Source organism: Pempheris klunzingeri, chromosome 22, assembly GCF_042242105.1.
Source record: "Pempheris klunzingeri isolate RE-2024b chromosome 22, fPemKlu1.hap1, whole genome shotgun sequence".
NCBI classification, from domain to species: domain Eukaryota; kingdom Metazoa; phylum Chordata; class Actinopteri; order Acropomatiformes; family Pempheridae; genus Pempheris; species Pempheris klunzingeri.
Window position 1 is genome coordinate 17,364,753 of NC_092033.1, and position 24,538 is coordinate 17,389,290.

Sequence of the window (24,538 nt, forward strand, 5' to 3'; positions counted from 1 at the left end):
GCACCAATCAATATGTCACTTCAGATATTGGATAATACTGACACCCAGAACATGCACTAGCATTGATGAACAAGCATTAGCTGTTTCATCATCAGATAAGTTGCTTTGTCTGACTGCCGCTATCTAAATTCTGAGAATTGCACTTTTCATCTTCTGATACACACTACATGAAAATGACATACACTACTTTTAAACTAATTCAATCTCCAAAACAAAATCTGTATCGATCATCTCTTGTCAGGATACCAAAAACTTCTTGGAAGACGTTTGATATTTCATTCATAATGAAAAGCAATATATTTTCCAAGCAATAACTCAAATTCATTCTGACTGGTCATAACTCAGCTTAAGATATCTCACTGTACTGTCAGCATGAATAAGAATAATGATTTGAATATGAAATCTAAAAATAAAATCCATAAAAATCTAAAGATGCAATAAAACAGAAATATTCAGATTCATGAGGTATTGAATATTTCAATAATCTAACATGTCTTTTCCCAGCAACTACTTCTATGACATTTCTAATTTAGGCAAACGTTTCCATCTACTGTTTGTAGTGACACTTACCACACACACCAGCATGAGAGAATGAATCAGAATGGGACTGTATTGATATATCAAATTTTACAGGTTTGTTTTCTAAATGTATTAAAAGATGTTTTCCCCTGAATATAGTTATGACCTTTATCCTTGTTTAATATTCAAATCTACTGTATGTACATACGGTCAGTGGCACTGCTGTCAGTTTTATATCACTGCCAGTACTCCGTCCATAAATTCTTAATATTTATTTAAGCTTATAATATATGCTACCAATTTGTATAAGGAACCCTTACTACAGTTTTATAAACTATAGTATAACTAATGTCTATATAAATGTTAGTAAACCATTCATTAATATTTCCGATGTCCCTAAAGCTTCCACATTATAAATAAGAAACACTAATTTATTTATTTAGCTAGAATAATAAAAATAATCATTTTAATTATTTTTAACAAAATATTTTAAAAATAATATTCATATTATTATAAATAAAATATATAATATTTAGATTTTTCCCCCCACAGTATATAAAGCAATGTAAGTTGCACTGATTTAAGCAAAACTGAAGGCCGACAGTAATCGATGTGACAGTGAGGCCATTCGGTGTGCAGATCGGCGAGTAGAGACTACAATACCCATCATTCCATGTATGAACATCAAGATGATTTGCGCCGACTCACTGAGTTGTGTAGTTACCCATATTCTCTCCTCCTTTCAATGTAAGATGGTGGTTTGTGGTGAAAGTAGGCAGCCAAGACCTTTTCAGGCTGGGAGAAAAGGTAGGTTGTTTCCTTGAGACAACCGCTTCTGAGTCTCACAGACGGCAGCGGTCTGTACCGGAGTTACTGTCCCTCATAGGCAGACTTCAGCCTCAACATCCTGGGGGGGTGGGGGGGTCTGCTATAACACATAGACAGGGTGAGTATTCACACTCACAGTTATGCTGGTTAAGTCAACGCCTTAGACTGAATCATTATCTTCAGTGAAGGGCATGAGTGGAACAGTTCAGCCAAAGCGTTGTATAGCTGTCCAACGACCGCCCTGCACCAGGAGCTGAGCGGAGCGGAGCGGGGCTGAGGCGGCTGCATTCAGCGGCAGTGTCTCGGTCATGTCGGGCTCTGCCGGCGAAGGGCAGGCCGCGTAAACTCCTCTTTCTTACACATTTCTGTCAGTAACACGACTTAGAAACAACCCGCCAGAGTGCGAGAAAGTGTCGCTGTCTTCTGGTTACTTTTGCTGTTTTTTTATTTTTATTTTTACCACACAGTAGCCGTTGTGTTCCATGCTACAGCAGAGTGCAAGGAGAGGCTGTCTACCTTTAGCCGACGTCATACAGGACAGACTGCAGATAGCAACACTCCAGCCGGTTAGCTTAGCCGGTTAGCCTAGCCGGTTAGCTTAGCTTAGACTGGCAGCGCACTGTCACTTCAGTGACACTTCACCCGGCACATGACTGACAACAAAGCTGACGGTGCTAACCCTCATACCAGCACTGCTTCTAATTACACACGTATTATAAGTGTTTAACTATTAGACAAGTGCATTACTCGTCTTTTTGTTTTTACCAACAACTTGTTTGGCACATTCGTTTGGTTAGCACCGTTTCAGAGCTACAATAGTCGGAACATACATCGGAATAGTCTTGTCCTCTTCGTAGCTGCAGCTAAGAACAGAATAAAAGTGGATCTGGGACTGGTGGCACTTTAGGATCAATCAGCGATCTTTTTCGTCTTGGGGTTCAGGTTCTGGCCTCATCACCACCAAAACAAAACGCTTCTTTGTAACTGAGTAAGGGAAGTTACTCGCCAAGCACGATTTGTCAGCTGGGAAGAGTGTGATTCTCTGCCTCGACCCTGTGTTTGACACCTAACGCGCCTTCCTCCCACACACTTATCCATCCTCAGAGACACAGTGGAGTCACAGGGCTAGCAGAGATTTCACAAAGACCAAACCAGAGCTTATTCCAATGAAATGTAGTGTTAATTTGTTGGTGCATCAAATCTATCAAAAGCTTGGCAGATGCCAAAAGGCTAAAAGTGTTATTGGCCAGCTGCTTGTGTTAAGATAACTTTAGTTACTCTTTAAGTGGACGTCATGATTGTGTTTTTTCTTATTCTGACTGAAAATCAGTGTTTTTAATGTAGCTTTTCTTCTACACATTTTTGTGACATTGCCTCCTGCTCTTGATCAGTGCTGTTATGTTTTTAAATAAGCAAGTACTCAGTAAAGTTTGTCATCTTGTGCGAACAGCTCTGTGTATTGGCTGTGACCAACTTGTATCACTGTGTCAATGTCTGGAAAGCCCCTCCCTTAAGGATCTGAGTGTTTCCGTCTTTTTGTGTGGACAATGCATTTCAGTTAATCATTACTGAGAAAAAAAAAATCAACTGCTTCCTTGTAGGTGCTTTATTTGCCTCAGTGTCAGTCTTCCTCATGTGTTGCCTTGTTGTCTCTGTTGGTCAGCAATCAATCAGTCAATCAATATCTGTATAGCAATAATTGAAATAACAATAATGACAGCATAATAACAACATATTATCATTATTATTATTATCATTAAATTCTAGACTACAAAAGGAAATGAGGAAAAAAGTCATGAGTCTGTTCTCAGTGAACAAAACCATGAACTCTGTTTTGTTACTGTTAAGTTTGAACTGGTTTGTTGTCTTGCAGGCAGTTGACCAGGGAGTGTGTGTGTGTGTGTGTGTGTGTGTGTGTGTGTGTGTGTGTGTGTGTGTGTGTGTGTGTGTGTGGGGGGTGTCATTATGTGTCAGTGAAAACAGAGACCATGTTTGTGGATGATCTGACCAAGGGAGAGCATGTAGATGATAAAGAGAAGGGGTTCTTGAGTCATGCCTTACATGTGTGAGATATGATAAATGCCCTCACGTGATGACAGTTGTGTCAGCGTCAGTTGGGTCTGAAAACTACAAGAAATCTGGAAGTTAGAAAACAGTGAGCTTACCAGACCTCAGTAGCCTACTCATCATCTCTGCTAGAGGCCAGAGGCTCCGACTACATTAGGTGCTGCAAACATAATGCTCAATCTCTGACTGAACTGTCGGCGACTGAGTTGCATTGTGGGTAATGTAGGAACCAGATTTTGATAAGGAAGAAAATTGTGTGGAATTAAAAAGATGATATCCCTGTTACTACTCTTTTTTTTTTTTACTCCTTCAATGTGAGTCTGACATTGTGTATTTGTTGAAGCAGTGGAGAAGCTATCATCACGGGCAGGGATGTATTGGTGCTGTGACTGAACGAATGTGGCAGAGAAGCTGATGTTATTACTACTAGTGCAGTACAGGCGCATTCTTGGCGTGGCTGTTTGGAACGCTTGCCCATTTCGAGCATTCCCCAGAAGTGCTGCTTGCAGCGCTGCAACAATTCACCCGCAAAGTGCAAAAAGTGGCACAGGTCAAAGTTTATAGTTTATAACTGCATCTCAACAATAGTTCACAGTTATTCGTGCTCATAGTCTCAGTTTGGGCTACAATACAGATATACCACAGGGTGGTATTTGTCGTTAGGAACTAAATGTGTCACTAAAAACTCATGCCACTGCTTCTAAACCAAGCTGAGCTTTCTTTTCTGCAGACCTGAAGACCTTGTTTTCTCATCCGAATGATGACTTTAGCTGAGTGGGAGATTTCATTGGTGTTGAAGTGAATATTTCTTTCACTGTCAGCTGCAGTGAGGATCTTGTGGTTATGGATATATGAGCCTAGCAGAAAGCAGTAATGCTGGCCTTACTAAAATGCTGTTACTAATTTCATGCAGTGTGTGTCTATTTACACTCGTTTCATTTTGCATCAGCAGCCAGGCTGCAGTGCAGAGCCACTCCGTGTGTTGAGCTGCTGAAGGAATCAGTGATGACCATACATGTCCAGCAGGGGGGAAAGGGGAGGCTGCAGGAGCACCTCTGCTGCCCATCTGGACTTCCCCTTAAAAAGAGAAAAGATTTGGCTCACTCCAGGCACTCCCCCGCCCACCCACGCACTCTGGACAGGCAGGGTATTTTTAGCTGTCATCCACTGGCTTCCCACCCTGTTGCCTGGGAAAGACCCACATGGAAATCCTTTGTACTTGACCAGTAAGGGGACAGAGGTACAGGGACTGCTGAAATGTTTTTCTCATTACTGAAGCTAAATATGTAGGTTTTATGGATTACAAACTTTCAGCTGTGTTCAATGAATAACTCTTAACTTTAATGATTAATGCAGTCTCAAAATTATTCAACCCCCCCTTGATAAGCATCTTTAGTACTTAGTAGAGCACCTTTTTGCTGTTATGACCTGCTGCAAACCTGAAGCCAAGCCTTGGTAGATCCCTGCAGGTTTGCAGTGCCAGAAGAAGCACAGCAGCCACAGAGCATCACCAAGTCATCACCATGCTTCACTGTAGGCAGGATGTTCTTTTGCATATGCATAATTCCTCCTCCTCCAGACATACCGCTGATCCATTGACTTGAAAAAGTTCCAGTTTTGTTTCATCGCTCCACAGAACAGAATCCCAAAACTTCTGTGGCTTACTTAAATGGTTTCTAGCATACTGGAGCTGACATTTCTTGTGCTTTTGGGTCAGTAGTGGTGAACGTCTTAGAGCTCTGGCATGGAGGCCTTCAGCTTTAGTATGCACCTTACTGTAGGAACTGAAGCCTCAGCGCCTGCTGCCACCAAGTCTTGCTGCAGGTCTTTTGCAGTCACTGCAGTTTTTGGTCACCTGCCTCCTCAGAAATTTAGTGGCAGGTGTTGATAGCTTCCTTTTCTGCCACGTCCAGGTAGTGCAGCCAGTGCTCCTTTAGCTTTGAACTTGTGAACTGTGCTTCCAACAGTATCTTTAGGAATATTCAGTGCCTTTGCTGTCTTTTTGTATCCTTTTCCTTGTTTGTGCAGGCAATGATCTCCTCTCGTTCAACATTTTGGACAGTTTTCTTCACCTGCAACCAAACGTCACTGTGAACAAACCCCTTGCCAGTCCGGGTATTTGATGTGTTCTATCTCAAGCACACCTGATGCAGCTAATGAGGCCCTTGATTAGTTTACAATAAGTGCTCTTATGAGGGATTCTATTCAAGGGGTTGAATAATTTTGAGACTGCAGTCGTCATTAAAAGTGGCATTTTGTGTTGAATTTGGAGAAGTTATATTAGTTGTGTTGTTCTTGTTTGAGTTGTTCATTGAACACAGCTGAAAGTTTGCAACCTTTGTCAATACACCTAAATTGATACATACAAGCACACATTGCTGGTAGATTACTTTGTAACATGACAAAAGATAAAATATGATAATGATAATGTTCCAGAGTTTTAAAATCTTGTCCAATACCATTAGACAGACTGTGCAGTGTTTTGGTGTCTGAGAAGTCTTCAAACCCATGGCTCTGTTCAACTGGACTGTGGGACAATAATAACAATCCCTCTCTGCATTTCAATAAAGACCACAGTGTAGAAAACAGACACAGAGCTCCAGCAAATACACAGGATCTGGTCTGATCTGCTCTGATCATGACTTTTAGGGCTGATCACCAGTGGCTGGAAGCAGCATCTGTTTACAACAGAGTGTAATACAGTCTGTTAGAAGCTTCCTGTTTATCATGTAGTATTATTCCCTCTGCATAACACACCAAGTTAGAACATAGTTATATATACTAAGCCAACAAAAATCAATTCAAGTGTCAGGACGATCGGCTGTGTATGAAAGTATTTTTTAATGCAGATGTGCAGCTGCTGGCGCTACGTTCTGTCTGCACATCATTTCACTGTCAATGCGTTGTCCCCTGTCTGAGCTCCCTTGGCAGCTCCGTTGATGTGACGTATCACAGGACTGGTCTGAACAGCCAAAAACGTGTGCTGGATTCCGTACTGCCAAATGAAACTGAATGTAGTAGGACATCCTGGTATTTCTGGCATACTGCATTTGACATTCATGTCCTGTGACATACTAAATCTTTTTCTGGCATTCTATATTGTATGGAAGAAGCATACCCTGCTTTGTCATCTATTTTACTCTCAGTGGGACCATCATTTACAAAGTCAACATCATGTTGTATTGAACCTGGCGACTTGGACCTTAAACTCATACATGTAGAACCTGTGGGATGTGAGTTAAATGTTGGGCAGCTGCTCTGTGGGGTAATTGGGTAGAGGCCATAATAATGTATCATAATTGTAGGTACTGTGTTAATAATGAAAATGCAACTGTAGGAAGGAAATAGGAAATATATAAAAACCCTGAGCAGCTATTTCCATTTGGGAGATTTCATGAATTCACCTGTTGCACCACCCTCAGGCCAAAATGTCAACATTGCAAATATATAATATGAATATATGATTTCTAAATATATAATATCGCATTATCTAATAAGCAGATTATTTTAGCACTTTGCTCATTCATGGCCAAGGGCTGAATTCAGTCATTTAAATGCTTTAAACAATTTTATCAACGCTACTACTGTTAAGAGTTAACCATCAATCTTTTGGTTGTTTTACTCAACACTTTTGTTTTGGTGTTCAGTATCAGTCTCTTAGGGTTAGGTAGTTAACCTCCTGTCCGTCTCTGTTCTAGTGTGTGCGTCTCCTGTCCCTGTCCTGTGAGAGCTGTCCAGACCGGTGCTGCGGAATCGTAGGATGCCCCGGAACCGCGAGTTGAAGGACGACCCGATGGAGTGCCCACTGTGTATGGAACCACTGGAGATTGATGACGTCAACTTCTTCCCCTGCACATGTGGATACCAGATCTGCCGCTTCTGCTGGCATCGAATCAGGACAGATGAGAACGGTCTCTGTCCCGCCTGCAGAAAGGTTTTCCTCATAATAACCTACAGCACATTAATCCAACTGATCCACCAATCTCATTCATGCAATCCTTAATGCTCAGTCATTCATTCAGTTCTGTGTCAGACTTATTTAAGTTGTGTTTGTCAATATATCCTATGTCTAATACTCACTCCTTTAAGATAACCAGTATGCATAAACAGTTTTTAACATATTTTATCTAGTGTTAAATCCAGTTTGGATTTCACTCTGTTTCACAGCTGTTACTGATGATTGCTAAAGAAGTGTGTAATGACTCACGCAGTTGTTATGAACTCCTGGGAGAAGTGAGCAGCAAAGATTGTACGATATGTAACAGTGGTAGAGCATCTGACCGGGGTCATTTTCCTTAAACATTGTGTGCGCCCTACAGCCGTATCCAGAGGACCCAGCAGTGTATAAGCCGCTGTCACAGGAGGAGCTGCAGAGGATAAAGAGCGAGAAGAAGCAGAAGCAGAATGAGAGGAAGCAGAAGATCACAGAGAACAGAAAACATCTAGCCAGCGTGCGAGTGGTCCAGAGAAACCTTGTGTTTGTAGTGGGGCTGTCTCAGAGGCTGGCTGACCCTGAGGTGAGACGACAACATGCATATATCCATGCACACAATTAATACACAGTACCAATCAAAAGTTTCACCACACTTTCTCATTCAATGATTTTTCTTTATGTTTATTATTTTCTACATTGTATCTATAATGCTGCTTGAAATTGTATTCCAGAACTCCACTTTTTTAGATTGTGTTTAGCCTTTTGCCTTTATTTGAGAGCTCCTACAGAGACATAGACATGGCAGAATTGAAATATGGCTGTTCCAACTATCTGGTATGCACCCTAACAGTTAGGCTTTAGGGCACCCCAGCTGTGTCCTTGCAATCAGTTGCAGTCACAGTAAACTCCCAACAAAAATATTCTGTGCCCTCTCCTTTCTAGAAACTGCACTGCGATAACTCTGCAAAGTGTGTCATAGCTTAACATCGGAATCTTTTCCGGATTTTTTTGCACACCTTTTTGTTAAGCATGTGGATAACACACATGTAAACTACATCATTTCAAACACGGGTCCTCATCTAGAAGGCATTTTGAATAACTATAACAGCATGCTAAATGCAAATCCTGTACAAAGTACCACATAACATCTTGTCATCACACCTGTAGTGGAATTCCAGACCTCTAGGCTTAAATTTATGGGAGCTGCAGAGTTTTTAGTTTCTGGTGTCACTGGTGTCCCAGTCATAATCCTGACTGCTGGCAGGCTGGTGAGTTTTAAGAGACAACACAACTTCCCTGATTTTGTGGCCTTGCTAGAAAAACCATGATTGCTTTCTAAAGTGGATAAAAATGAAATGGTCAGTGTCGTGTTCTTAGATAGTTCAGTAATATGTATAGAGGAATCTACACACTGATTTTTGTGTATAGATTTGGAAAAGTGAGTTTACAGACACAGATACAGACTGTTGTTTAACCCTGTTGAGACCAAACAGAAAATAGATCAATAGAACAATTGCCATGATGATGATGATGATGATGGTAAATGATTATTACATTGGAAAATGTGACCTCTGTGTTTAACAGGCTCTAAAGAGGCCAGAATATTTTGGAAAGTTTGGGAAGATTCACAAAGTGGTGATCAACAACAGCACATCATACGCCGGTTCACAGGTGAGGGCGTCCACAGCAAAGAGCAGCTCGTACTTCACTAAAGAGGCAGAGCCACGTTGATGCAGTTTGTAATGTTAGATTTGTCTGTCTTTTTTCCCCAGGGGCCCAGTGCCAGTGCCTATGTCACGTACATTCGGTCTGAAGACGCTCTCAGAGCCATCCAGTGCGTCAACAATGTAGTGGTAGATGGTAGAGCACTGAAGGTAATTTTGAAGGATAGAAGTAGTACATTTAGATAAAGCATTTTAATTCATGACAGCTCATCAGCTGAAGCAGCTTGAGTTAGCGTGGAATCTATTTTCTGTTTTGCAGGCTTCTCTAGGAACAACAAAATACTGCAGTTACTTTTTAAAGAGCATGCAGTGCCCCAAGCCAGACTGCATGTATCTTCACGAGCTGGGGGATGAAGCTGCCAGTTTTACAAAAGAGGAGATGCAGGTAAGTTGAGGCAGGGTAGTAGTTTAGAAGACACTATTAAACTCAAACTTTGGTGTTCCAAAGGGGTACTTTGGATCCATCCTAACCCTTTGAAGTACCAAACTCACACACGTCCCATGTTCTGTGAGCTAAAATTGCTGTTTTTGTCGATGCAGTCTGGTGGCTTTGTAGAGAGCAATATAACGACTCTTCGCGGTTAAACAAAAAGGATCTTATCTGTCTATGTAGGGATGTTGTTAGACGTTTGGAATAACAATCTGAGCTGGTCAGCGGCAAAGCACTTCTTGGTATTTGGAACTTTTATGTTATGGTTAAATGAAGCATAGCTCTTTCTTTTGCTTTCAGGCAGGAAAGCATCAAGAGTATGAGCAGAAACTACTGCAAGACCTCTACAAAATGAACCCTACTTTCCTACAGACCAATCCTGTGTCAGGAGACAAACCAAAGGGCAAAACCAACTCTCTACAGAGGTAACACCACTGTGAATTGTGTGTCTGTGCATTAGTTTCTGTGCGCCTCAAAAGTCATTTGACATGCTGCTCCTCGTTTCCTCTTTGTTTCTTAAAAATCAGATTTACTACTGTTTTTTTTATTATTCACAAATGAAGGCGGTCAATCAGTTTGAAAAACTAATTATTTAAACGAAACAATTTGCTCTTAATCGCTATTAATCTTTATTTCCTTAAGAGTGGAGCTTGCTATAATGAATATTAAAATGTAAAATCATAGAATTAGTGAAGAATCAACACAAAGGACGTGTATTTGGAAGCATTTAATGTCGTTTAATATTACTCTCTCCTATGAACTACAACTTTTGAACAAAGCCACACCAAGCAAAGGTTTAAAGACTAACAAAAATGATGGCCCATATTTCAAAGCGCCAGTTGAAATACACTAGCATCAAGGCCATCAAAATTAGCACCTACATAGCATATGCCATCTAATTTGTAAACACAGACTGAGACTAACCACTATAAAATCTGTAGGGTTGTACTCAGCCTTATTCCACAGTCTTCCACAGAGTATCATCTCTGAGCTCGACGAACTGAGCGGAACACCCATTTCACAGACAGGAACAATCTGAAACACAAGGAGAACTTGAAGGCATGAGTCTGATCATGACAGCAGGTTTCATTTGTTTCAGCAACAAAGGAGAAAGATTACAGATTGAAAATGTAGTTATCTTTCAACTGCTTTATCTGACAGCGGCAGGCGGCAACCGTATTCTGTTAGCTCCTGCAGCAGAACACTCATAGGCATTGGAAAGTTAAGTGTTGGATTTGTATTAAGAGTAGCACACGTGGAAACGATACAGGGAGTAAAGGAAATGCAGCTGCGTTAATTGTGGTCATTTTTCAACACTATAAAGCCAATTTATCACCGAATTGGACCGTTTATGTTGATCACATTATCCAATATGAATACAGATACATTGCCTGTTTGTTTGAAAAGCAAAACTAATGAGTGACAATAACTGCAAAGATTTGTTATTGTAAATGAAGCTCTGTACTGTATATACAGTGGGTACGGAAAGTATTCAGACCCCCTTCAATTTTTCACTCTTTGGTATATTGCAGCCATTTGCTAAAATCATTTAAGTTCTTTTTTTCCTCATTAATGTACACACAGCACCCCATATTGACAGAAAAACACGGAATTGTTGAAATTTTTGCAGATTTATTAAAAAAGACAAACTGACATATCACACAGTCATAAGTATTCAGAGTCTTTGCTCAGTATTTAGTAGAAGCACCTTTTTGAGCTAATACAGCCATGAGTCTTTTTGGGAATGATGCAACAAGTTTTTCACACCTGGATTTGGGGATCCTCTGCCACTCCTCCTTGCAGATCCTCTCCAGTTCTGTCAGATTGGATGGTGAACGTTGGTGGACAGCCATTTTCAGGTCTCTCCAGAGATGCTCAATTGGGTTTTAGTCAGGGCTCTGGCTGGGCCATTCAAGAACAGTCAGAGTTGTTCTGAAGCCACTCCTTCGTTATTTTAGCTGTGTGCTTAGGGTCATTGTCTTGTTGGAAGGTGAACCTTCGGCCCAGTCTGAGGTCCTGAGCACTCTGGAGAAGGTTTTCATCCAGGATATCCCTGTACTCGGCCGCATTCATCTTTCCTTCGATTGCAACCAGTCGTCCTGTCCCTGCAGCAGAAAAACACCCCCACAGCATGATGCTGCCACCACCATGCTTCACTGTTGGGACTGTAGTGGACAGGTGATGAGCAGTGCCTGGTTTTCTCCACACATACCGCTTAGAATTAAGGCCAAAAAGTTCTATCTTGGTCTCATCAGACCAGAGAATCTTATTTCTCACCATCCTGGAGTCCTTCAGGACTCCATGCGGGCTTTCATGTGTCTTGCACTGAGGAGAGACTTCCGTCGGGCCACTCTGCCATAAAGCCCCGACTGGTGGAGGGCTGCAGTGATGGTTGACTTTCTAGAACTTTCTCCCATCTCTCGACTGCATCTCTGGAGCTCAGCCACAGTGATCTTTGGGTTCTTCTTTACCTCTCTCACCAAGGCTCTTCTGCCCCGATTGCTCAGTTTGGCGGCGACAGCCAGCTCTAGGAAGGGTTCTGGTCGTCCCAAACGTCTTCCATTTAAGGATTGTGGAGGCCACTGTGCTCTTAGGAACCTTAAGTGCAGCAGACATTATTTTGTAACCTTGGCCAGATCTGTGCCTTGCCACAATTCTGTCTCTGAGCTCTTCAGGCAGTTCCTTTGACCACATGATTCTCATTTGCTCTGACATGCACTGTGAGCTGTAAGGTCTTATATAGACAGGTGTGTGGCTTTCCTAATCAAGTCCACTCAGTATAATCAAACACAGCTGGACTCCAATGAAGGTGTAGAACCATCTCAAGGATGATCAGAAGAAATGGACAGCAAATATATGAGTGTCACAGCAAAGAGTCTGAATACTTATGGCTGTGTGATATGTCAGTTTTTCTTTTTTAATAAATCTGCAAAAATGTCAACAATTCCGTGTTTTTCTGTCAATATGGGGTGCTGTGTGTACATTAATGAGGAAAAAGATTAACTTAAATGATTTTAGCAAATGGCTGCAATATAACAAAGAGTGAAAAATTGAAGGGGGTCTGAATACTTTCCGTACCCACTGTGTATGTATATATGATCTACTTTGCTTTTCTGTCTGTGTCTGTCTTTGTCACAGCTCCAGTAAAGATGGCTGGCTGTCATTGCAGCCATCAGGGAGGATGACCAACGGTCTGTTGTCAGACCACGTGAAGAGTCCACCATCAGATGGCTCAGACTCTGAACACTTGACCCCTGAGGGGCCCGAAGCGGACCTCAGCTTTGTCGCTGTACCAACCCTCTCCCCTTTCTCCTCTAACTGTGACCTTACTAGGTAAGAGAGTTTGCTTCTCTCTTGATACAGAAGCTTAAATAAGTAACCAAGAACTGATATTTATTCATTTATAAACATGAATAAATAACACAATTTGTAGTGGATTTAAATTCTTGTAAATTATATCTGTATACCTCAATGGCAGATAGAACCAGGACTTATTGGAGACAGGTTTTTAGTCCTAAATTCCTTTTGCTTATTTACATATGACATTTCTCCATCCTGCCTGTCATTGCTGTTGGTTTTTCCTGTCAAAAACTCACAGGAAGTCTTAGGTTTCATTGACAGAAAGTTAACATTGATTGGAAAACAAAAATGTTGAAAATCTGGAATCGAAAGGTTGATAAAACAAGGTTTGTTTTTTTGTTAAGAGAAAAGGAGAAAAGCAGAGTGGTTGGTACGATATGACTGACTATCGATGAACTGATGGAAATAGTGCTGTCGAAATAGACGTTATGCTGAAGTTGACACGTGAGAACAGTTGTTTTAGGCTACAGGTAATTTAATTCATTTTTCCTTTCTTTTATTTTCCAGCCCCAGCAACAAACTGCCAGACATCATCAGCACAGGCAATGGTGAAACCTCACAACTGGTAAGAAACTGACTTACTTGAATTGTAAAACATACATTTCCAAATGTGTTAATGAAAGTGTCCTAAGACATGGTTGTTGTGCATACATTTTTTACATGAACCCCACTGACAAAATGATCTTAAATCACTGATCTGTATGTCCTATCCTCCACGTTTGTGGTGAATATATTTTTGTATGCAATTTTGTTAAGCAATGTGTTAAAGTCATAAATACATATTGTAATTAAACTATAATCTCCAGACTAAATAAAGGATGAAAGTAATCGGAGGCTCTCCTCTCTTGTGTCCCATAGCTCCTGGGCAGTGACTCTCCATCTCCCCCTCCCAGCCTCAGTAGGCCCAGCCTGGTGGTTCCCATCAGTGTCACAGGCCACACAATTCACTCCCCGTTCAAGGTGGCTGCTGCAGAGTCCCAGTCACTATTCTCAGACAATAGTAACTTCAGGCATCCAAACCCCCTCCCCAGTGGACTGAGCGGCTTCCCCAGTTCCCAGCACAGCAACGCTGACTGGCCTACTGCACCAGAGCCACAGAGCCTCTTCACCTCAGGTGGGCCTGGCGCAGGAATGGCCAGCTTATTGTGAGAAAGGAAGTGGCTGTTTGTGTCAAGCATGGGTTGCAGCTTGTTACTGTTTCTGCTGATAGTGTCTTTGTGTGTTTTTCATGGGGGGGGGGGTCAAGTGCTGGTAAGTTCTTGGTGAATCGGCTTCAGTGACTTCCCAAACTGATTCATCAAGAAATTGTTTTGGCATGTAACTTTTCCCAAAAGTTGCTAATATTTGTTTTTACATTTCTGATAAAACAAATATCATGCAAACTTTCATCGGTGATTAAACGTTGTATGTCATTTTTCAACTTGAATTAGTTTATGGCCAATCAGTCTAGCTGAAATACTATTAAAATGGACTAGAACAAAAGATATAATGTTTAAAGCCATATAAAGGCTGATTCTGCGAAACAAAAAGGATCTAACAGGTCTCTGTAGGGATTCTTTCTAAACTGTTGTCCGACGCTTCGAGTAACAATCGAACCTGTCGGTGACAAGAACAAGCACTCTTAGTGGACGTGCTTAGATCGGATGCAGTTGCCCCAAAGCATTACGTTGCCGCCATTGCAGCCCAGCCAGGCTACTGACTGAGTTGATTCACGTGACCAAATAATCTAAAATCTTTTGTACCTACTAGTTATTTTAAATAAAATAGGACGCAGGTTTAAAAATACCAGTTACCCTTTAAGGGTGTCAGTGTATCAATGGGGAATCCTTCCACAGTACATTGTTTGACTGTTTCTTTGTGAAGTCTGCTCAGAGCTCCTCTCCTGCATGTGTGCAGATACCATCCCAGTGTCATCGTCCACAGACTGGCAGGCAGCGTTCGGCTTCGGCTCATCCAAACAGCAGGAGGATGACCTGGGTTTCGACCCCTTCGACATCACTCGCAGGGCTCTGGCTGACCTCATAGAGAAGGAGCTCTCTGTTGAAGACAGTTTCAGCTCCTCCCTGTCAACCGGCTCCTTCCCCCACAGACCCCATGGACCCTTGCTCAACAAAGGCCTTGGGCCCCCGGGAGGGCTGCCTCTCCCCAACCACCTCCCACCTCCTTATCACCACCTCTCCCAGCATCAGCACCCTCACAGAGGAGGCTACAGCTCCTACAGCTTCCCCACTCACCCTTCTTCATTATCTTCGTCCTCCTGCTCCTCCACCTCCTCCTCCTCTTCAGCATCTTGTGGGTCCTGGATGGGTTCCGCCTCGTCACGTGGTAACTTTGTGCATTTGAACCGCACAGTGAGTCCAACACAGTCCTCACACAGCAGCTTCTTGGACTTGCTGCCAGGACATCACAGTACTGGGCTTGGAGGAATCCCCATCACAGGTAAGTCTAGACCAGGCAGTTTCGGTCCACTGTATACATATAATGGTGTCTAACTTAATGTGGATTACTGGCGTTAACGAGCGTGAGAAGTCATGTAAAATGGGCATGAGTTGGGACATGGTCTTTTCAAGGATTTACTACATTTTTCACCACACTGCCACGAAGGTAGGGAGACAACATATTTTTAGCCTCGCACAATGACGTGTGTCAGTGCAAGAAGTCACTGCATGTTTACCGCCATGAAACTACGAAACCTCAGAGAGTACTGTCTTTCTGAAAGTGCAAGCATTCTGCCCAGATCGTATGCATCCACGTGCATCATATAATTTGCATCTGTCTCTGCTTATCTGCTTTACTAAAGATTTCTACTGTACTGGATGTGTATCAGAATTAGAAACCCCAATATTTTGCTCTGGAGAATATTCAGTCTGTAAAGCAACTGCAGAATCAGTAAAGAACTGGGGGCTCAAAGCACACGTCTTCTTTTAGTGCCTTTACTGTGGGTAAACGTATGCTTATTTATTGACCACTTGGTGGCAGCACATCATTTACTGTAGCATTATTCTAGGAGCAAATCACCATCCAAAGAGCACTTCAAGTACTGAAATAATCTGGCCATAAAATGCCATCACAAGTAATGAATTTGCTTCAGACCTATGTTATAAGTCTGGAAGTGTTGTTCGACAAGAGAAGGTGTGGTAAAAGTCCCTAAAGACACTGTGTTAATTTTAGCAGCAGCTACGGGAAGTAGACTGGTCTGACATCCATTTGCAAGGTGCACTTATTGACATAAACCCATCCCCATAAATCATGAGAGTCTTTCACCAGGGAGATCAAACGAAGACGCATTAGAGAGATGCACAAAGCTACGATGCCTCATGTTTCGTTTCTGTTCATTGTATCGGCCTGATAATACTTATGTCTAATAATTGTGCCTTAAAATGAATGGCATTGTCTTACATTCATTGAGGAGGCCTAATATTCATGGTGGTGGGGGAAAAACATACTGTCCAGCAAGAGCACGACTTGCTGTGATTTCTTCTTGTATTTTACGTGTTATTCAGTAACCTGTACTCACAGGCTGGTAGCCTGTTTCATTCCTATGTTCCTTCTCATTCTTGTTCTTTTTATTCTTATTTCTTCTCCATATAACTACTTTTTTTAATCCATTTTAGTTTTGGCACCTAAAGGCAGCAGCGCTCATAAATCTTTAGTCTCTGAGCTGAAAGGCGTCCCACCTGGCAGCTCCAGTGCCATTATGCATGGTTATCTGTTGTGTTTAACTTGATTAAATCATGTGCAAATGACAGCAGGCTGCTACTAATACAGTGCCCATGGGTCATGGAATTTCTGTAAAATCATGGAATCAAGAAAAGTCTATTCCAGTCAGAGAACACCATAGATGAATAGAGCATGCCATGGAAAACCAGGGAGTTTATGCATCTTATTTATTTATTTGTATTTGTTTATTCAGCAATCCAGTATTTTTTGTAAAGTTAGTAACTTTCTTCTTCGGGTTGTGTCTGATTTCACGTGGCCTCTGATTGGTTATGGGTACATGAAATTTGATTTCACTTCCTCAGCTTTTGCTTTTACAGTAGCTATCTTCTGGCTGTCAAATCAACGGGGAAAAAAAAAAGAGTTGGCAAAAATGCCAGGAAAGTGTATATTTTAGGATGTTTGGTTACAAAATGAGAGGGTTGGAAACTTTCTTTTTAGTGGCTCTTGTTTTCTTCTTAAAGTGCGTACTATTGCAAACACTGCTGTATCACATTTTACAATATGTGACCATTAATGATGTGAGATACTGTAGAATTAAAACTCCAAAAACATCTGATTGATGGATTGTTTATTTCTGTCAGCATTTACAGTGAAACCTATACAAGACCAGACTTTTGCACTTGTATTGTTATCATTGCATGAACCAAAATAGCAGGTGATCTTGGAGATGCCCACAGAGTCCATGCTCCCCACACATTCCACTCTGTGCTTATAGTTTGTGCTTTGTTTGCAATTAGTAATAGTTTTTCCACTGGTGATGGATGAGTAATTAAGTATTTTCAGTAGTGTTCATGATATATGAATTATGCGTGCAGCCATGTGAAGTGATAGTGCCTGATACTGTATTAGTATAAAGCTTTCAAAAAGTAACATTTCTTCAGTACCACTTGAGTACCATTTCAATTTCTCTGTAAAGACTGTGACTCCATAATCATCACAATAAAATCTGCTGGAGTCAATTTATCTGCTCTGCCATCTGATTCAAACTAAACATCCCCCCATCCCGTCCATAGATCTGAGGCTTTTCATTCTGCACTCTTGTCTGTTCTTGTGCTCTCAGCTCAAGCACTGTGAAGTACAATCAAGTCGACATTTAGCCAAGGACAGTCAGAGTTTCTGGATGACTCACAATATAATTGCATGAACTTCAGGTAGACAAGTATCATCACATATCAACCAGAGGAGTGGCTGGTCCCTCTGGTCTGTCACCCAAACCTGCCTCAGCTGGTGATACCAGCAAGGAAGCTCTTGTCTGTTCTTGCAAGTTCAGACTTCTCAGTTCAGCTTGTCAATTTGGATCTTCTAAAAATGTGAGTTCAAAGTCTGTATTGAGAAAGTTACCGACACCAACAAGCTTGAAATACCAGTTCTTATACGTTACTGTCTACCTCAGCAAAGCCAAGTGCTACCATACAAAATGTAACATGGTAAAGCAGTCCCTCCATTTTTTTCACCCTCCCTCTTGACCTCTAATTTCCAATTGGACTGAAGATATCGATACAGATAAATGATCCTTTATCAGATTATCATAATGACTCTGGACCTCATGAGTGGCTTTGATCGATGTATTTTTGAATTTGAATTTGGAACAAGTCAGTTTCTCTGTGGCTAAAAGTGTGTGAAGTACGTGAAGTGTTAATTCACCTCAACATTTAAACTATACAGGGGTTGTGATTGCTCTCCAACTTTGTGTTAGGTGCCTTACTTCCCTGTTCTATTCCTTTTCAAAGACACAGTTTGGTGGCTTTCTGGTTGCCGGTGCGTTGCAACCCAATCATCAGCAAGTATCAGATTTCTACACTCATGCACAGGTTGCTGCTACGTAATTGTCCCCCACTTCTGAGCTGCAATGATCTGATTAACAGTGTATCAGTAAGTTACCAGCGTCTAAACCAAAGATATGTAAGGGATAATGCCTGACTAGATGTCCATTATCAGGAATTAATGGACGACGGGGAGGCCAAGAACTGGAGGACCGTTGCCTCTGACGTGTTGAAGGCTTATACCGTGGTCACTTGCCAAAGAAAAGCAAAAAGCAAATTCTAAATTCTAAATTTTTCACAAGTCGTAATTCAGTCTCCCTATTAATACCCGAGGGGCTGACCAATACCTGGAACAATTCTCATAAGGTTCTAACGCAATGAAAACATTGTTCTCTACTCTGGTAAACAGGATGAAACTTAAATGCGACTTTATGCGAGAGATATATTTTTAGTACGCTAGGCTCATAGAACACTTTAGCTGGAAAGCTAACATTATGCTAGCGAGATTCAAAGTCAATAACGTTGCATATGACTGACAGTAAACGGAATTTGATGGTATGTTTAACAACAAGACTAGCTAGCTATTCAGCCAAGTCGATATCAAGATTTTCAAAGAAACAAATGATAGGTCATGCTGTCGGCTGCAGGCTGAAGTAGTTTAGCTGAACGGCCAGTTAAAATGTAAGATGATCTGATATGTCAGAGGGGCAGTGTACTTCTGCAGCTTGTGTGTTACAGTCGCCATCTGGTGGTATTCAAAAAGTGAAGGACTGAAAGAACTTCACTCACGGCTGGAAATAAGTTTTCGGAATGCTTCATAATGTGTTGCAATAAATTGTAAAAGGCTTTAAGGGGCTTCGACGAAACTACTTTGGTGTCCGTTCTCAAAGAATAATGGACAACCTGCAGCCAGTGAGAATCGGGTATATGAATATTAGAATCAGAGTCAGCTTTATTGTGTGTACTTACACATAACTGGACAAAAAGGGACACAAGAGCAACAGAGCTGAACAAAGTGAACACACATTTAACTTAAGCAAAAAGATTGGAAAAACTATGACAGAGTGTGAAAAGACAGTAGTGCAATGATGCAGAGTGCAAAGACGCTGGAATAATGGAATAACTATGTACAGGCTCCAATATATACATGAGGTAGGTAGGATATGGGTGAATTCAGGATAGTAGATCATGCACCCAGACCCACGGCATAAAGGTTGTTGAATGAAACTAGCTGAAGACGATCCGCACTCATAAAAGACATAAGCTAATTAAGTGGTGAATAATTCTTTCCTGTAAGGGAGTAGCATTGGATAACTTGATTAAAATTGATTTTGAAGGCAACTCTCTGCCTTGTGAATTAAACATGGAGACACTTACTTCTGTGGCGATGCAAATGGCAATATAGGTGATGAAGTTAACGCCTGACAGCCTGATTAAAATGAAAAAAGGTCTTAGTAAGGGCTAAGCAACGATCCCAAGAGAATACAAAGGGAGGATCACGTGTGTCGGGGGTTGGTGCCAGGCAGTATTCAATGAAAATGCTGAGTATGATTCATGGAATCTTCCTTAGACTCAACACTTGAAGTAACGGCTGTAGTAACAATATCTCAAGACCTGTTCTAATGAATTAAACCTCATGGCATGTCCATAGTCTCCTCTGTGCCTTGGCCATCTTATACGAAGCATTCTGTGGGCTAAAGAGTAAGTCAACTAACAATCATTCTGTCAATTAGTATTTTACCTTGAGAGGTCTGCTGTCTGCAACGTCTCATTAGTCAGAGCTCCGAACGATTTCAGCCCCCAACCACAACACAGCAACATTGCTTTTCGGCTGCAGGAGAAAACATGGCAGCTAAATAATTAACCCACTGCTGCGGCCTCTCTAGACTCTGGACTTATATCTCAGATCTTACTGACCACAGGCACAGAAAGGCAGTGTGGAGAGCTAAGGGAGTGAACGGCTTGCCCTGAATATAATGTTTTCCACGCTGATTAGAAGACAGCTGTGGGCAGGAGGCCATTTGTTAATTCTTGGTCAGATTTATCACATTGTTCAAATACTCTTCGATCAGGTAGCTCCTGATTTAAACATTTGTTTTTGCCAATTTCAATCTATTTAATTTGGACTAAGGTACTGTATGACTCCTATCATTAGACAACACTTATATATACAACACATATATAATAATAGTAATAATAATAATAATAATGGATAATGACCAATAACAGTAACATAAACAGTGGGAGTCGCACAGGTCTACGGTGTTGGGTGATCAGGCGTACCATGACCACGATCCGCACGAACCTGCATGACGAGAAAGTACAAAAGCTCCGGGGAAGATAGCAGCATATGTAATGCGGCATGAAACGTACAGATGGAACGGGAGAGGAGGACAGAGGAGCTCAGCGCATCATGGGAAGTCCTGCACCAGTCTAAGCCTGTAGCAGCTTAACGAAAGGGCTGGTCCACGGCAAACCAAGGCGAGAAAACCCCTAACTATATGCTTTATCCAAAAGTATACTTTTAAGGCCACTTCTGCAGCCTTTATTCTTAACAAACACTTACTCCTAAACGTTTCCTCTGCTCTACCCACATGTACCACTCTCTGCCACTGCTTACCTCTCTGGTTCCTGTGGATCCTGGTCCTGGTTCTCCTGCTGTGGTTCTCTGGCTTCATGAATCACTGCTGAGGATCATCGGCCGCCGACACTTTTTACTGATATTAGTCGTGCTATAATTATTCAGATATTAACTATTGTCATGTTTTTCACTTGCTCATTATTATATATATTATCATATATCATATTCCTATTCTCAGTGATATAGTTGCTGTTATTATTTTGGTTGTTTTTTGTTGTACACCCTCTCACCCCTCACCCTCACCCAACACGGACACCAACAGAAAGCCGCCCACATTGAGCCTGGGTCTGTTCGAGGTTTCTTCCTGTTAAAGGGGAGTTCTTCCTGCCACTGATGCTCAGTATAATATCTGATGCTGCTCATGTGGGGATTCTTGAATCCTTAATGTTGAATTCCATTCTTCGTTGGGTCTCTCTTCACGGAAAGCATCTTGTTATGAATTGGCGCCATATAAATAAAGATTGAATGATTGATTGATATTAACCCCCCTAGAACCCCCACATCCCAAAGCTTTTCACCTCAATTTAATGTATTTCTTCTCTCTGATGATGTTGCTCCCTTAGTCGTCTAGGGGAATGATACACATATGTCGAATATTATGCTAAGTGTTTTATTGTTTTGACGTCAAAATGTTCTTGCACTGAAGACACTACCATCAAGTACCAAGTCCAAGTGATGTTTGTCTTTGGGACATAGAATAACAATGACCTTGTGCCGCATATGAAATGACAATATTTGAGTTCCTAGTTCATAATGAGCCTTTGGTCTTTGCTGACCAGCTCTTTACTGAGGTATTTTAGTACTTAAGCACTAAACAATGTGTTGCAAGTGGTATAGTTTTTCTCCTAAGAGCTTCCTCTCACCCCGTTTTAATGCAGAAAACAACAGTTGGGTCGAGAGTATGAATGTGAAAGAGTGGCAAGACGGCCTTAGAGCACTGTTGCCAAACATCAACATCAACTTTGGAGGGCTACCCAACTCCTCGTCTTCCTCATCGTCATCCTCCTCATCCAGCATCAACCACACAGGGGCACAGGGGGTTTCTGGAAATGTTTCCCACAGTCTCTGCTGGGACGGCACAGCCAGCTGGAAGGACCCAGCCATCATCAGAGGTATGAACCGTTATCCAAAAATACGGTAATAAGCTTTTAAAAAGCTACTGGCTGATTACTCTCGATGATGGCTGTGGTGTCACCGGAGGAAAGGTCATCATTTAGATGCAAGCCCAGGAACTTGGTGCACTTTACCCTCTCTACCACACATGACCGGTGGTGGATGGTGACCAGAAGTGGCCCTCCTGAAATCCACAATCATCTCCTTAGTTTTGTCCGTGTTCAGGGTGAGATTATGTGTTGTGCGTGAGGCTGACAGCTACTCACTTCTGTCCCGATGAGGCCCACAGGTGTGGTGTTGTCGGCAAACTTCAGCATGTGGTTCGTGTTGAATCGTGCAGAACAGTCATGTTTCAGCAGTGTGAACAACGGTGCACGCCCTTGAGGCGATCCTGTGCTCAGAGGGCGTAGAGGTCGTGCTGCCAATCCTGACTGTCTGTCGGAGCTGTGACAGGGAATTCAGCATCCAGTTGCAGGTCTTTGAGTCTATTTCCAGCGGCTGCACCTTCTCCACCAGCTGCTGTGGCAAGATTGTGTTAAATGCCAAGCGAAAATCAATTAGCACCTCCAAGCCACCAAAACCTTGGTTCCCATCTTAAGGCACACTAGGGTGGATAATTTAGGTAGATATTTCGCAGTCAAATATGTGGCAGATATATGTGAGCTTTTGGCTCATTGTTTTGGATTTATGGTAAATGGTCTGTACATGTATAGAGCCTTTCAAGTCATTTTGACCACTCGAAGTGCTTTTACGCGAAATTCACATTCACACATCATTCATACAGAAGGAATCTAAGTTGGAGGAGACTTTTCTTTCACATACATTTACACACTGAAGCTATGCTTCAGGAGCTAGTAGGGGCTCAGCGTCTTGCCCAAAGACATTTCAACATGTGGACTGGAGGAGCCGACGATTGACTGCCAATCGTTCGATAGATGGATGACCTGCTCTACCTCTGAGCCACAGGCACCCCTGTCAAGGAGCTGTCAAGTTTTCCACCCAGCCAATTCCGCTCTGATCTGTATCATTTCCAGTTTTCAATGAAAACCCTTTAGGCTTTGTGTAGAAGACAGACTGTGCAGACAGATCAAAGCTGCGTATCCTGACATCACCAACCTATCTGCATGGGTCGCTGTGGTAACAATTGTAGACGTCATTATCGACATATGCTGGCGATGTGGCTTTCCAATGTGGAAGCATGCGAAGTGGAGATGTGTCATCTTGCTCTTAAAACAATCGTGCTTGTTAAGTCACAGTGCCGACAACTCAGACTGTTCTTCTCTGTTCTCCTCTTGTAGTAGCAGCATGGATTCCACTCAGCCACACTTCCTTCACTCTAGATTTGACGTAAATGTCACGTGTCTTGTTCGTGAGGCGTATCCTATTCATTTATTAGTATATTAGAAAGATTCATTTCAAACCTGTGTGCCCTATTTCTTTGTCCCCTGCAGGAATCCCAGCCTCCGGTGGCAATAGTCTGGACTGTCTCCAAGATGACAATCCTCCACACTGGCTCAAGTCCTTGCAAGTGCTTACAGAAATGGATGCCCCGTCCAGCACCGCCACACAAAACGGCCCCTTTAGGAGCCCGCCACCCCCCCACAGAGCTGGCTGGGCGCACTACTTGGTCCCCACCAACCAGTTCTACTCCCCACCACCAGGCTTCCAGGCGGCCTTCAGACCTCCAACACAGACCTAGACAGACCTGCTGCAGAGCACTGCTATGGACCACCACAAGGGACTGTTGGCACACACACACACACACACACACACACACACTTAGCATCACTTCAAAATTGCACTGACTTTGCAGATACAAATTACAAAACTATTACCAACTAATAATATAATACCATATGTTAATTTCCCTCCTCTAGACCCTCTGAGCCCTTATGTTTGTTGTCTTTGTTGTGATTGGTTATTGGAGTTGGTCGAGGCAGGCTACGCCGACCGTACCTCTTAACACGCCGAATGCCTCATAATCATAAAGTACTGCTGACAGAAACATAGTCACTCTGAAAAAGCATTTGTTATTACGATATCAATGACAGTCGATTACGTCCAGGAAGAGTGTTTGAAAGATGCTTTGGAATAAAAACAACTGAATTATTTGGTGTTTCTTGATAAGTCTTGTTTGTCTTCATGGCAGCAGCTGCTTAGGAATGCTTGAGGGAAGACCCTTGATAATCAAACCCTTGATTCTTTCATCAGGGTGAAATTGAAGGTTTAGTATGGTTTAGGCCAAAGTTTTGCGGTAGCACAAAACGTCTGTATTTAGAGCGAAGAAGAACAAGTCAGAGGCTGCAGCTTCATCCTGTTGTGGCATGCTGTCTCTTTGTTTAATACTGCAGCTCACGCTTGTGTCACCTAAACAACTTTGGCTGACATGTAACACATTGCTGTGAAACTCTGTAGCCCAAAGCCTTTGCTTTCTGGTAA

At 42.1% G+C, this 24,538-nt stretch overlaps 1 protein-coding gene across 1 annotated transcript; it reads left to right on the forward strand.

Annotated features, from left to right (window-relative positions):
- Window positions 1-1,244: 1,244 nt before the first annotated feature.
- Window positions 1,245-24,173, forward strand: cnot4b (CCR4-NOT transcription complex, subunit 4b). Its single transcript, XM_070853751.1, has 13 exons — window positions 1,245-1,326; window positions 7,113-7,348; window positions 7,734-7,931; window positions 8,933-9,019; window positions 9,121-9,222; window positions 9,332-9,457; window positions 9,803-9,927; window positions 12,641-12,835; window positions 13,370-13,427; window positions 13,721-13,976; window positions 14,759-15,301; window positions 21,865-22,098; window positions 23,551-24,173. Exons 2-13 carry the CDS (start codon window positions 7,175-7,177, stop codon window positions 23,796-23,798), a joined length of 2,346 nt encoding a protein of 781 aa, XP_070709852.1. The 5' UTR covers window positions 1,245-1,326; window positions 7,113-7,174; the 3' UTR covers window positions 23,799-24,173.
- Window positions 24,174-24,538: the final 365 nt, after the last annotated feature.